A 13,750-nucleotide genomic window follows, 5' to 3' on the forward strand; every position below is an offset into this window, starting at 1 on the left:
GGGATTGTTGGACTTTAAGCCATTGGGCTTTAAAGTAGAAGAAGTGTGAATTGGAAATGGAGGGAAATAAAATGGAGGGAAAAATAAAAATTTGAAGAAGTGAACTTTTGTCTTGCACTTTGTCCCTCATTGGTGAGGGACAATCACATTCGTGTGCTTATATATAGAATCACTTCTTAAAGCTCTTAAAAGGAGTTGAAGAGAATGAACCCTCGCGCCGTCGTCGCTCGCTCGCTCGGATCGGCTTTGGCTTTGGATTTGGATTTGGAATTAGATTTGGATTTGGATTTGGATTTGGATTTGGATTTGGATCGATAAGATTATTTTTGGACAAAATTTATTTAATTATTTAATAATTAATTAAATGCCAAATCACTGCTGAAAATACGCCAGAACCCTGCTGAAGATTCAGAGGGATTCTCTGGCCGCGGTTCTGCCGTAACCGCGGTAGAACCGCGGCAGGCAGATTCAGAGAGCCTCTCTGACCGCGGTTCTGCCGTAACCGCGGTAGAACCGTGGCAGGTAGCGTATTCTTCTGAAAATGCACCTTTTCCAGACACCTCTTCTGATAATTGCCTATAAATTCTGAGGCAAGGCTCCATTTTCTACACACAAAAAACACTCCAGAACTTCTTTCTTTTTGAATATTCTGCATCCTAATTGGCAGTCTCTCTCCAATTCTAGCGCTAACATTATGTGGAATAGGTATATGGACTCTTTAATCACTATTTACATAAGGCAAAGTTTTATTATTCAGATATTCTATCCATTAATCCGAAAATACCTACAATATCAAATGTAGAGCCATCTGCATTAGATGATGGGGCACGGCGGAAATTGGACAAAATGAATGAAACGGGAGAAATCCAATTTTATGATACTGCGGAGTCAATAAATAATTGATCAATGAATAATATTTAATTCTTTTTCCATTCAACTGTGCTTCCTAATAAATATCTTGATAGAGGATAGGATGATTTTTGTAACTGAAATTTTTATGAAATGATTATTTTCTTTTGTCTTTTATCGTATGGTCCTAAATTTTAAATAAAAAAGAATATATTTCTGGTGTCATAAAAACTCTTATGGTCATGGCCCGACCCCAACCTAAGGGCCCGCTGCCCTTGTCTAAATAATTAATGTTCTAACACTTGTTTTCTTTCTTTGTCTCTCAAGAAATTAATTGTTCAGTATCAAGAATTGATTTGTACGACATCCTCGGAACATTTGATTAAAAACCCATAAAGTTCATGAAATTTATAATTTTTATGTCCTATCTATGTAGTTTGTCAATATTGAAGTTATTTTTAAGTTGGGAGTTTTACAGTTTGCTTCTGTTTGAGGTTATAATATCGTGAATAACAATATTTCGAAGAAACAATAGCAAATATGTACATAGCCAAAATATAGTCAACTTCAAATTCCTTGTTGGTTAAAGAATCACACTTAGTAAGTGCACATCACTGTTGATATTTTCATCCATTTTTATTTTATTTATGTATGGATTTTAGCTTTAATTTTGCATAAATATGCTTATTCTAGTGTCAAATTTAAAATTAATCTGAATTTCAATATCAATCAACTACATTTCAATCTCAAACTTGTTCAGCTCGGCTATATGAACTTTCTATCCTATTTTGGTCTATTCAACTATTTACATTGAATACAAGCTTCATCATGACTTAAATTTATGGTAATTGTCAACCTACTGGAATAATCGTGAAAATAGTATGGGCTAACTAGTTTTCGGATTGATAGCTAGTGGTTGCAAAGTCATTAAAAAATAGTCATTGTTTTATCGAAACACGGAAAGTTCCCGCATAATATGCTAGATTATGGAGCTAGCTCCAGCATATAAACTTCCAGCATATTATGTTGAAACTCCAGCACACGAAAGTTCCAGCATAATATGCTAGATTATGGAGCTCCTGGGTATAAACTTCTAGCATATTATGTAGGAACTCCAGCACATTATTGAAATCCAGCATATTATGTTTGAATCTTATATGTAAAAGAATTCCAACTCCAGCACATTACGCTGGAATTTTTCTGGAGTTGTAAGGGTGTTTTTGTTTAGATTTTATTTTTACATGAAAAAGTGACTAAATCTTGATTACTTATGAAATATGACTATTTTTCAATTATCAGTTATAAATATGCCATTTCTCATTTTCCCTCTAAATAATCTTCCTCTTACTAGAGTTTGGAACAAAAGTATATTTTGCAGAAATTATAGAAGTGAAGTTTGAAAGTTCATAATTATTTGTCCAAAGAAAGAATTGGGTTTGGGGCAATTGGTTCAATTATTGCTAGCTACCATTCCACCACTCGTTATCAAAGAATTATGAGTTGTACTAGGACCCTTGGGCAAGTGACAATAAAGATAGACTAAGTCATAAGTCAAGAACGTTAGTTCTAAGTATAAACAGTCAAACAAGTAGAATACTAGTTAGAGGGTGTTTGGATTGGCTTTTAAGCTGGTCAAATAAGCTTTTAAGCTCTTTTTAGCTTTTTTCAGTGTTTGGCAAAGTCAAAAAGTGCTTAAAATAAATTAAAAACTACTTAAAACAAGCCAAAAGCAATAAGCTGGGCAATCCCAACTTACTGCTTTTTGGCTTAAAAGCTATTTCTGCTGAAAAGCTACTTTTTTTAAGCCAATCCAAACGGACTCTAAGGACTACAATATATGAAGTGTTTTGATTTCAGAGCCACTTTTGACTTTGGCATCCTTAGCTATACTAACATCCATGCACAAAAATATATATAAATCCAATCTACGTTACAAAAAACAAGTTGCAATTTAATAAGAAAGAGCACAGCTTAGCTCTATCCTTAACCGCAGGAGCAGGAAATGTGCATTGGCTTTATTGTTTTGTACATATGCACCGACTGACAGATCCAACCATTCACCATGTTATCTTAATTTCACATTGAAACTTCACCTTCTTTTCTCTCACATCTCTGACCCCTCCCCTCAATTCAATTGCAGCCCTCTCTCTCCACATTTTTTTCTTACCATTTGAACTTTAACTTAATTATATATACTAATAATTTGTATGAGGGCAGACTTGGAATAACATGAAAAGTTATTTTCATTATAACTTACAAGTCAGAGGTTCAAACTATAGTATCATTAATCATTGGCATTTGTATTAGGTTAAGCTGTCTATATTATATTCTTTTGGGATGCGACTTTTCTCCGGATCCTACAAATACAAATGTTGCATGTAATGGACTGCACTTTTTATAACTAACAAAAAAGGCAATACGGTGCACCTCACATTCACGCAGGGTCCGAGAAAGGGTTGCATCCCAAGGGTGTGACGTAAACGGCCTACCCTAATACAAGCATTAGTGGTTGCTTCCACGACTCGAACCCATAACCTATAGTTCACACAGAGACAATTTTACCGTTGTTCCAAGGGCTTCCTCTGCTTCTTTTGTAACTAACAATATAATTAATTTTTATACTGTCAATGTATTTAAATTTATTGTCACGTGTAAGATACATTATTTTTCATGTTACTAAATTCGTTTTTTATAGATAACTATTTGTAATTATGTTTTAGGTAACTAGATTTTATGTTGTTTTAGTGTATAAAAATTACTATACTCTTTTTTCTTCTCTCCATCTCTCTCTCTCTGCACATTCTTTACTACCAATACACGATGTGGCATAGTAAGGAATCCTTGTCACAAAAGTTGTACAACTAAGACTAGCTACAGACAACACATCTGTACTCCATTATTTATTAATGTAATCATTTAAAGCTTCTTCATCTGTGTATCATTACTCTATTGTTGGATTCTTGAAATTATTTCATTCCACAAAACTCTCTAGCCAGTTTAAACAAAAGTTCTCACTCTTTTATGAGCTGAAAAAATTGTTGGTATTTTGAGGTTTTTTTATAGCTTTGATTTCTCTTTTCTGCTAAAAAGAGAAAATGAGGAACAATTCCCAGTTTCCTTTCATTCTCTTATTTCTTGGTCTGTTTTTGTTTTTATTATTTCCATCTTCTTCTGCTCAGTTAGTTCCAGCTGAAAATAGAATCCTTTTCCAAATTCAACAATATCTTGAATTTCCACCAGTTTTACAAAGTTGGAATAATTGGACAAATTTTTGTTACCTTCCTAAATCTCCATCTCTTGTTATAACTTGTTCTGGTAATCATATAACAGAATTAACAATTGTTGGCAATAAAAAATCCCCTTCTCAAACTTTAAAATCCTCTACTCCTCAAGCTTTATCTGGTAAATTTTCCATTGATTCATTTTTCACTGTTGTTACTAAACTTTCAAGTTTAAAGAAATTGTCATTAGTTTCACTTGGATTATGGGGTCCATTACCTGCCAAAATTAGTAGATTTCACTCACTTGAGGTACTAAATATTAGTTCAAATTTCATTGTTGGTGATATTCCATCATCAATAGTAAAATTCAAGAATCTAAAATCTCTTGTTTTAGCTAGAAATTTGTTTAATGGATCTGTACCAGATTTGAAAGGGTTAGTAGCAATTCAAGAATTGGATTTGAGTAACAATCATTTAGGACCTAAGTTTCCATCTATAGGAAATAATATTGTTACACTCAATTTGAGTAACAATATTTTCAGATCAGAAATTCCTAATGGACTCAACAAGTTTACTCATTTGCAAATTCTTGATTTCTCTTCAAATAAACTTGTTGGTCCAATCCCTTCATTTCTATTTTCAATGCCAGAAATTCAATCCATTAATGTTGCTAAAAATCAACTAAGTGGTGCACTTCCAGCAAGTGTTTCTTGTAGCAATAAGCTTAATTTTGTCGATGTTTCGAGTAATCTTTTGATAGGAAAATTGCCTGTTTGTCTTGGATCAAGTTCAAGAAACAGGACAGTGATTAATGTTTGGAATTGTTTGTCAAGTACAAGTAGTACTAAGTATCAACATCCACATACATTTTGTGAAAAACAAGCATTAGCTGTTAAACCTATTCCAAAAACTCAAGATGAGAAGAAACAACAATCTACAATCAAACTTGGTGTTGTCATAGGATTAATTGTTGGCATTGTGGTAATAGTGAGTGCAATTGGATTGTTGATACTTTTCATTGTCAAGAAAGTTACAAGAAATAGAGTTCAAGGGTATAAGAATGATAGCTTTGCTTTTGAGAAGAATTCAACCCTTTCAAAAACTGTTGATGGAGGTAAATTTGTTTAATGAATCTTGAATTTTTATATTTTAGATTGTAGTTTAATCAATATTATTATTAACTTGATTTTGATCAGGGAATGCAAGGAGGACAATGAGGTTGACATCATTAGGATTGCCACCATATCATGTTTTCACTCTTGAGGAAATGGAAGATGCAACAAACAATTTTGATCCAACTAATTTGGTTGGAGAAGGTTCCCAGGGTCAGGTAAAATTATTGATTCATTATAAAAATGAAAAGAAAAAATAGGAAGAGATATTACTATCTCCGATCCATATTATTTGTCAAATTGAGTTTATTTCAAAATATTCAACATTTTAGAGAAGAAGGGGAGCCTAGGCGTAACTTGTAAAGTTGCTGCCATGTGACCAGAAGGTCATAGGGTCGAGCCGTAGAAACAACCTCTTACAGAAATGGAGGGAAATACTGTGTACAATAGACCCTAGTGGTCCGTCCCTTCCCCGAATCCCGCGCATAGCGGAAGCTTAGTGCACCGAGCTGTCCTTTATTCAACGTTTTAGAAAACAAGAAGCATTTATTATCTTTTTCCTAATTCACCCTTACTGCTCCGATTAGTTGAGCATTTATTAAGCGAGATTAAGGGGTGTGCAAAAACCTTAAAAGACGGATAATATGGACCGGATATAGTAATATGGATATGTTTGTCAAAAATCTTGGTGAATACAATCTTTTCTTTTTGACATGTTTTTTGAGATATGGGAATTGGTGTTTTATTAATGACAGCTATATAGAGGTTGGCTTAGAGATGGAGCAGTGGTCCTAGTGAAATGTCTGAAATTGAAGCAGAAGCATTCACCTCAAATTCTGCAGCAGCACATGGAGATGATATCAAAGCTAAGACATAGGCATTTGGTTAGTGTACTTGGACATTGTGTTGTCACTTACCAAGATCACCCAAATACAGCTAGCACTGTATTTATTGTGCTTGAAAATGTTGTCAATGGATCACTAAAGGATCATCTTAGCGGTAAGATATTGTTATCATTATTTTAATCGCATCCCTAAAACTGCAATCTGAACGATAAAGGGCTGAATTTATTTTCCGGAATTTGTTCTTTTGGCAGATTGGAGAAAAAGGGATGTATTGAAATGGCCACAAAGAATGGGAATAACAATGGGAATTGCAAAAGGAATCCAGTATTTGCACACTGGAGGAGTTACTGGAAATGATATAAAGCTTGAGAATGTTTTGTTGGATGAGACTCTTACTGCTAGAATAAGCTGTTATAACATATCTTTGCCTTCTAAGGTAATGCTAGTAATCACAAACTATACGAAAATCTTGCTCAAAACGCGTTATTGACCATCCAAAACTTTTACAGGTTGGTTCTGAAAGTCCTCTTGCTGGACCGGACCAGTTAACCAGGTACACTTTCACGGTTTCACCTCCGTTTTCTCTTTTTTTCTTTGTTTTCCTGATATCATTTCCAAATTGCCTACTAATATAAACTTCATATTCAGCGCGAAAGAAGCAGAAAAGGAAGACATCTATCAATTGGGAACAATTCTACTAGAGGCTATTACTGGTAGGCCAATCAACTCCCAAAGTGAAACAGAAGACCTTAAGCTTCAGGTAACAATACTAAGACCCTAATAACTCTCAAAACATAGAACTATGTGAGCCTAGTCTATTTAAGACGAGTTTAAGTTTTATGTACTGATAGTACAAAAATTATGTACACAGTCGGGTAACTAATTGATAACTTAGTAAAAATAATAGTTAACCTGCTTACATTCACTGATAGTGTAAAATATCTTTTACGCTGTCAGTGTATATAACTTAAATCCGTCTGACACCCTCAAAACCGAAATTGCGTCTTCTATGACATGCAGGTGGAGACTTGCTTAGCGGAGTCACCATCAAAGCTACGAGATTTAACAGATCCTTGTATTCGCGGTACATTTGCATATGAATCGTTGAAAACTATGGTCCAGATTGCAGTAAACTGCCTTGAAAAAGAACCGAGCAGGAGGCCATCAATTGAAGATGTTCTTTGGCATATGCAATACTCAATTCAGGTTCAAGACGGAGCAACTAACAGTGGAAACCTCAGCGGGAACCTCAGTGGGAAAATCAGTGGAAACCTTAGCAATAAGTTTTACTGATTAGAAATCTAGCATGGTATTGTTTTTACCTTGTTATAGTCATTTGTATGCCTCCTGTATAGCGCAGTTCAGTAGCTTACTGAATAACTGTTTTTGTTATCTCCATCAGAATAGTACCCCAAGTATACAAAGCATATATTGTTAGTTGAGAATCTATACTGGGATCTCGGAGAAACCTTGCTTGCATCCGGTGTTTACACCAACTTAATGCGTACCAAAATGTGCCTTCTCATACATTAAAAAGCCAGTTCGGTGTACTAAGTTCCCACTATGTGCAGGGTCCGTGGAAGGGCCGGATCATAAGGGTCTATTGTATGCGACCTTACCCTTCATTTCTGGAAGCTATTTTCACGGCTCGAACCCATGACCTCCTGGTCACATGGCAACAATTTTACCCGTACTTTCTCATACATTGTTATCACTAAATCATAGTTAATTAATACATATTCTTCCCTCAATTTTTCACTTAACCATGGTAAATGAATATAATCTGTTGTGAACACCGAGTGTGTCATGGTATGCTTGGAACATCAAGAGTAGATATGTATTCGAAGTACGGTTAGCCATAGGTCATAGCTCAGCACCCCCCCACCCCCCACCCCCCACCCCATGAAACCGCTTTGCTGCAATGGATGGCAGAGGGTCCGTAGTACCCGAAAGCACTGGAGTGATCCAGCAGCGGGAAAGGGGCCTAGAAGTGCCTACTATTACGCCACACTACACTTGGTTCTACACTGTAAAGAAATCGAGATATTTCAGAACCGTCTGTTGACACGGTTAAAGTAGAATAGTAAGAAAAAACAAGCTGTTGCAGTGACGTAAAGAAAAATCATGAACATGTTAAACTGGCTGGATCTTGTGTTTTATTTGGCATCTACTCACACACATCTTGCTTATTCACCAGCAGATGCATCATTCCGCCAACGTTTCTTGTGCAGAAAAACCAAAATAGTTATCAAAAAACTTTGGTGGTTCGAAGATGAAGCAAGAGATGACATCTCTGAGTGTAATCACGCCAATAACTTCATTATCTTCATCAGCTGTGACATATATCCTGTGAACTGACATGGAAGCAAGAATGTCTATCACATTACCAAAAGTTGAATCAAGCTTGCATGTTATCGGTGTAGCAACCTTACTAGGTTCATGGGTTGCTGAAGAAACCGTGTTCATAAAATCCTCTACAGTCAATTGCCTGCAATCAGGATGGCGAAATTCTAATGCCATTATAGCGACAGATAGGAAATATGAATGAGCTATTATGATAAGGCTTTAACTTATATACACTGATCAATGTATATTAACTTGTTGTAACATGTAACCTGTCTTATTTTCTGTGCTAGTTATCTCACATTTTAAGGACGGATACCTATACATAGTTGTTTAGGTGACCTGATAATATATCGATAAAGAAATGGACATTGGGCCTAACTTAACCGCCAAAGCTAGCTCATGATGTGAGGATTTTTCAAGACCATCGGTGGGATAACTCAACATTTTTCATGATATTATGCATGGATTAGGTATATCATGGCGGATTCTTCAGAAACTCTTATGATTAGTTCTCATCATAGTAAAATTGAGAATTGACTTAATGTGTGAGTTTATATGGATATTACTGTCTGATTTCATAACATAGTTATGAGAAAGTTTCACTAAAATGGGGACTCTAGTAATCTTTGAGATGATCAGATATATCAAGAAGAACAAAGTTGACACTAAAATATACCTGAAATTGGAGAAGAGCTCAGGCTTAAGTAACAAGAATCTGATGTCTCTTATGCTTACATTGCCAACAATCTTCTTTTTTGGCCATTGAACAACTGGAAGACCTCCAATGTTGTTATCTCTCATTTTCTTAAATGCTTCGAAAATCAGTTCATCACTTCCGATGCTAATAACCTGGTGCATATGTGAAAAAATCACGAACTTTGCATCGTCATTTTCTGTATTATCAGAAAGATTAATACTATCCTTAGCTATGAAATAGCTAACCTCATCAGGGGACATGTAAGGGAGACCAAGATCCGATATAGGAAGAGCAGAAGTAGTGTCAAACCAATCCCTCCCTTTGCATCCTTCGAGGCCCTGTATCACAGCCGATTGAGTTATGAAGCTCTTAAGGAATGGCTTTCCCATTTCAATCACGGGTACAGTCCGCAGCCTATACTTTGATAGCAGCAGCATGACAGTCAACATAGAACTATCTTTAGCTACTGGTACAAAAGGTGCCCTGCGGTGGGATTTTACAATTGACTCCACCTGCAAAAATAGGTGCACGGGTCGTCATACTACAACAACTATGCCTCAATCCTATGCAAGTCAGGGTCGACTATATGAGTCCATACTGACCATGTCACTACAATTAAGCTCATCTTGGACCAATATTACACACGAATCAATATATTTCAGTCTTGAACCATTGACCCAAGTAAACTTTGGGTGGATTGGGCCATTGACCCGTCTATTAACATGACCCCTTTTGACCCGCCTAAATTTGACCTAGTCCGCCCATTTGCCACTCCTATTTCAGACTAATGACTGAAGTTCATGACAGGGGTACGATTTCTTGTACTCAACTTGATTAAATATTTAATGAACTTTTGGTCTATTAAACTATCCGACTGAAACACTAGAAGCTTAAGGGGATTCTTTTTGCAAGGGCAGCTTACCATTGTTGATATAAAGGGTTCTTCTTGAAGTATAACTTTGTAGAAGTCCTCGCCTAACTTATCTGCTGCAGTTGGAGCATCATTTCCTATTCCTCTTTCTGCAGCAACACCAACTGCTACGGCTGCACCAACTGCTGCAACAGTTAGGCCAGCAGCAACAGCAGGACCTGCTGTGCTGCTCAATGCTAGTGCTCCAAGAGTACCAGCAGCACTTACACGAGCTCCGGCAATTGCGGCTGAATTGGCCAATAGGGCTTCTGCTTCTATCTCTGCATTCTCAAGCACCCAAAGAACAATAGCAGAGTAGTCAAGTATTCCCAAGTATCTTTCTCTCCAGTCATTACCATCCTGGACAGCTGAGCTCCTCACAGGAGCTGATAAAATGTTGGATTCAGAAAGAATTTTGACAGCATTGCTAATTGAAGTGTCTGCATCTATTTCGATCACTGGAATGACGTAGCAAGAAACCTTTCAGGGTGCAAGAAAAGATAATCTATTATTAGTATCCCCTAAGTTTCATATTATGTGAATGAATACGGAATTTAATAAGTAAGAACGACTTTAAAAACCTGTAGTCTTAATCATGCAATGACACGATGCATTATTAAAAGGTACAACATTCTTTTTTGAAAAGACTAAAAAGGAAATAGGGTTACATAAAACGAAACAGAGGGAGTAACTAATTCAAAGCTGACATATGTAGGAACACCTGGAATTTTTGCAAATGCAGCTGTTAAGGATTCCTGCAATTTATGGGGCAGTTTCTTTCTGCTTTGGACCATCTCAAAGTAAGCATCAGAGCTTGCAAGATGTGAACTCTTCTCTGTAATTTGTGATTGTGCCATTTTACTGCATTATATTCAAAGATGATCAATTGGTTTAAAAGAACTGGAAAGAAAATGATAAAATGGACAAAGAAAAAAGAAATGCCTAATCCAAGAATTTACCTCTCTGTTTCTGCAACACATTTGTTGTCTGAAAGATCTGTGTGTGAGAACTGACAAGTTTATATTGTGTGGTATGGTACTTTGTGTTACTTCCAAGTTCCAAGAAATATTGGCAGTTATTTAGCTGGTTTCTATAGCTCTGCCACGTGTGAGGTTTTACTCGACGTGGCAATGGACTTGCAATTAGAGTTTATTGGCTACTGGGTTCAATTTCTTTTTTTTTTTTCAATAAAGAAAATATTCAGTTGGTTATTTGTCCTGAAAAAAATTAGTTGATTATTTGACCAATTTATTGTAGTAGTGTTTAATAGGCTTCAAATAATAACTTTGTAATAAAACAACTTTTTTATAGGATGGTTACGCGGATCTATTGCCTAACGTGAACTAAGTATTTTATGTACATATTTCTTAGAATTAATTTAATATTAACCGTTGGCCCCTATGCTTCAGAAAGCTTTAGTGGTGCACTTGATTAATATTGAGGTATTTATCCAAAAATATGTCGAGTTTCCTTTCTCAAAATTGCAAGGGCGAAACATGTTCAAGTACCTCAAAATTTGAAATTGTTTACGCAATTACAAAGAAATGTAGTAGAATTTACAGAAATAGAAGAAAGAAGAAGACATAGAGTAGGAAGGAGAAGATCTTTCTGTTATTCATCTTAATGAAGAAATGAGAGTACAAGTCATAGATATAAAGTTTATAGGTACCGTGGGAGGAATTAACTAATACTAAACTTCCTAACTAACTTCTAACTAACTTATTATTATTAACGGATATAACAAGTAATGACTAAACTAACCCCTTCTTCATTGTTATGTAATACCTTTTCTTTTTACATTCCATCAAGCTAGGTAGTGCAAAAACATTATAAATTCAAACTAAGGTATCCATGTTGAACTTTGTTGAGCCATATAGTTAAGAAGCCAGCCGGTGGTTCTGTGGTTGGAATGTACTTAGTTGTGATAAGTTCTTGTAGTATTTTTTTTCTCAGATGAAGAGACAATCAATTCCGATATGTTCGGTTCTCTCATGATATACTGGATTGGCTGCAATCTGCATAGCAACTTTGCTATCACTATAAATATCAATAGGTAGTTTGCTTTGAAAATCAACTTCTTTCAATAAGCCAATCATCCGGATTAGTTATGCAACTGTGGCAACAATGCTTCTATATTTTGCCTCTGTTGAGCTTCTTGACACAGTTGTTTGCTTCTTAGATTTTCATGAAACTAAAGATTCTCCAACTTTAATCATATAACCTGTAACAAATTATTTTGTATGTGGGCAGGAAGCCCAATCAGCATCACAATATCCCATGACTAAATTGCTGATGTTACTAGATAGTAGTAGTGTTTTAAAAGGCGTGAGCGTAAGGCGAGGCATTTTACATATGCCTCAGCGAGGCATACGCCCCGAGGCACGGGGCGTAAGCCCCATAGGTATTTTATTTTTAATATTTTATAAAATAATATAATTACAGTAAATATCTATAAATAGGTAAAATTGCATAAAAAGTGAAGAAAACTATAAATATGTGAAATATATATGTGTGTGTGTGTGTAGATGTGCTCCATCCCCACAAAAAACTAGTCAAAACAATTTATTATACGCTACTTAAAAGTACAAGTAACTTGAGTCTAAAAGAATAAAGTTTTCTATATGGAGGAACAAAAAGGATGACTAACCTGCAATTTGAACTTTGAACTTGCTGCTATGAAGGAGAATGGAGTTCTCTTTATATTTGTAATTTTTTTTGAATATTCGTTACTTTTGGGAGATATTATTAGACTAGCGAACAAGATAAATAATTGGGAAAGACCATGAATTAGGGCTTCAATCAATAAAAAGGTCTTGACTTTTAAATTTAATACATTTCAGTTCCTTTTTAAAACTTTTGAGTAATCCCAAGCTGAATTTCGAGAATTTGGGTATTATATGAAGGACTTATTCAATAAATTTTGTTTTAATTTGAAAAAGGTCTCTAGGGCTTACGCCTCACTGAATAAAATGCCCCTCAAACGCCCGGGCGTATGCCTCTTGATACTTTCGCCCCACACCATCACCTCGGGGCGTTTTTGGTGCGCCTCGCCCCAAGGCTCGCCCCGAAATTGACTTTTAAAATACTGGATAATACAATTCCTTGGCCATGCTGTTTTTTCAGATATCTTACAGTTCTAAGTGCAACTTCCATGTGAGATCTTTTAGGATTTTGAAGGAACCGACTGAGAGTCTGAATACTAAAAGATATACCAGGTCGAGTCACGGTAATGTACATCAACTTACCTATCAGTCTTTGATAAGGAGTGTGATCCTCGAGTTCTTTATCAACAGTGAATGGGTCTAATTTAGACATCTTGATACAATCATCATATTCCTTTGTTGTGAGCTTTATGTTGTAATCTAGAGGTGTGATAGCAGGTTTAGCAGCTCCTAGTCCAGTTTCAGAAATAAGTTCTAATGCATACTTCCTTTGGTGCATTAGGATACCTTGTTTGGACATGGCAAATTCAATGCCTCAGAAATGCTTTAGCTCACCTAAGTCTTACATTTTGAAAGCCTTCTGTAGAGCAGTTTTGGTATTTTGTATCAAGTTGAGACGGTCTCCTATGATAAACATATCATCAACATAGACTAACACTACAGTGATACTTTCTGAAGTCTTCTTGAAGAAAAGAGAATGATCAAACTGACTTTGCTGAAATACATACCTCAATAAAGCTTATGTTAACTTAGCATTCCATTGTCTCGGAGCTTGTTTCAAACCATATAAGGATTTAACAAGTCGACATTTGCATGTAAATTTAATTG

General features: G+C 35.7%; 2 protein-coding genes across 2 annotated transcripts; one reads left to right on the plus strand and one right to left on the minus strand.

Annotated features, from left to right (window-relative positions):
- On the plus strand, nucleotides 3,742–7,495 carry LOC109235384 (probable LRR receptor-like serine/threonine-protein kinase At1g14390). The gene is made up of 7 exons (XM_019401467.1): nucleotides 3,742–5,184; nucleotides 5,267–5,400; nucleotides 5,938–6,181; nucleotides 6,279–6,463; nucleotides 6,537–6,580; nucleotides 6,676–6,787; nucleotides 7,048–7,495. The coding sequence occupies exons 1-7, from the start codon at nucleotides 3,945–3,947 to the stop codon at nucleotides 7,318–7,320; spliced, it is 2,232 nt and encodes a 743-aa protein (XP_019257012.1). The 5' UTR covers nucleotides 3,742–3,944; the 3' UTR covers nucleotides 7,321–7,495.
- LOC109235385 (SNF1-related protein kinase regulatory subunit gamma-1-like) lies at nucleotides 8,192–10,837 on the minus strand. Its single transcript, XM_019401468.1, has 5 exons — nucleotides 10,700–10,837; nucleotides 9,993–10,460; nucleotides 9,316–9,582; nucleotides 9,050–9,222; nucleotides 8,192–8,515 (listed from the first exon to the last, which is right to left on the minus strand). Exons 1-5 carry the CDS (start codon nucleotides 10,835–10,837, stop codon nucleotides 8,233–8,235), a joined length of 1,329 nt encoding a protein of 442 aa, XP_019257013.1. The 3' UTR covers nucleotides 8,192–8,232.

Source organism: Nicotiana attenuata, chromosome 12, assembly GCF_001879085.1.
Source record: "Nicotiana attenuata strain UT chromosome 12, NIATTr2, whole genome shotgun sequence".
Classification (NCBI taxonomy): Eukaryota; Viridiplantae; Streptophyta; class Magnoliopsida; order Solanales; family Solanaceae; genus Nicotiana; species Nicotiana attenuata.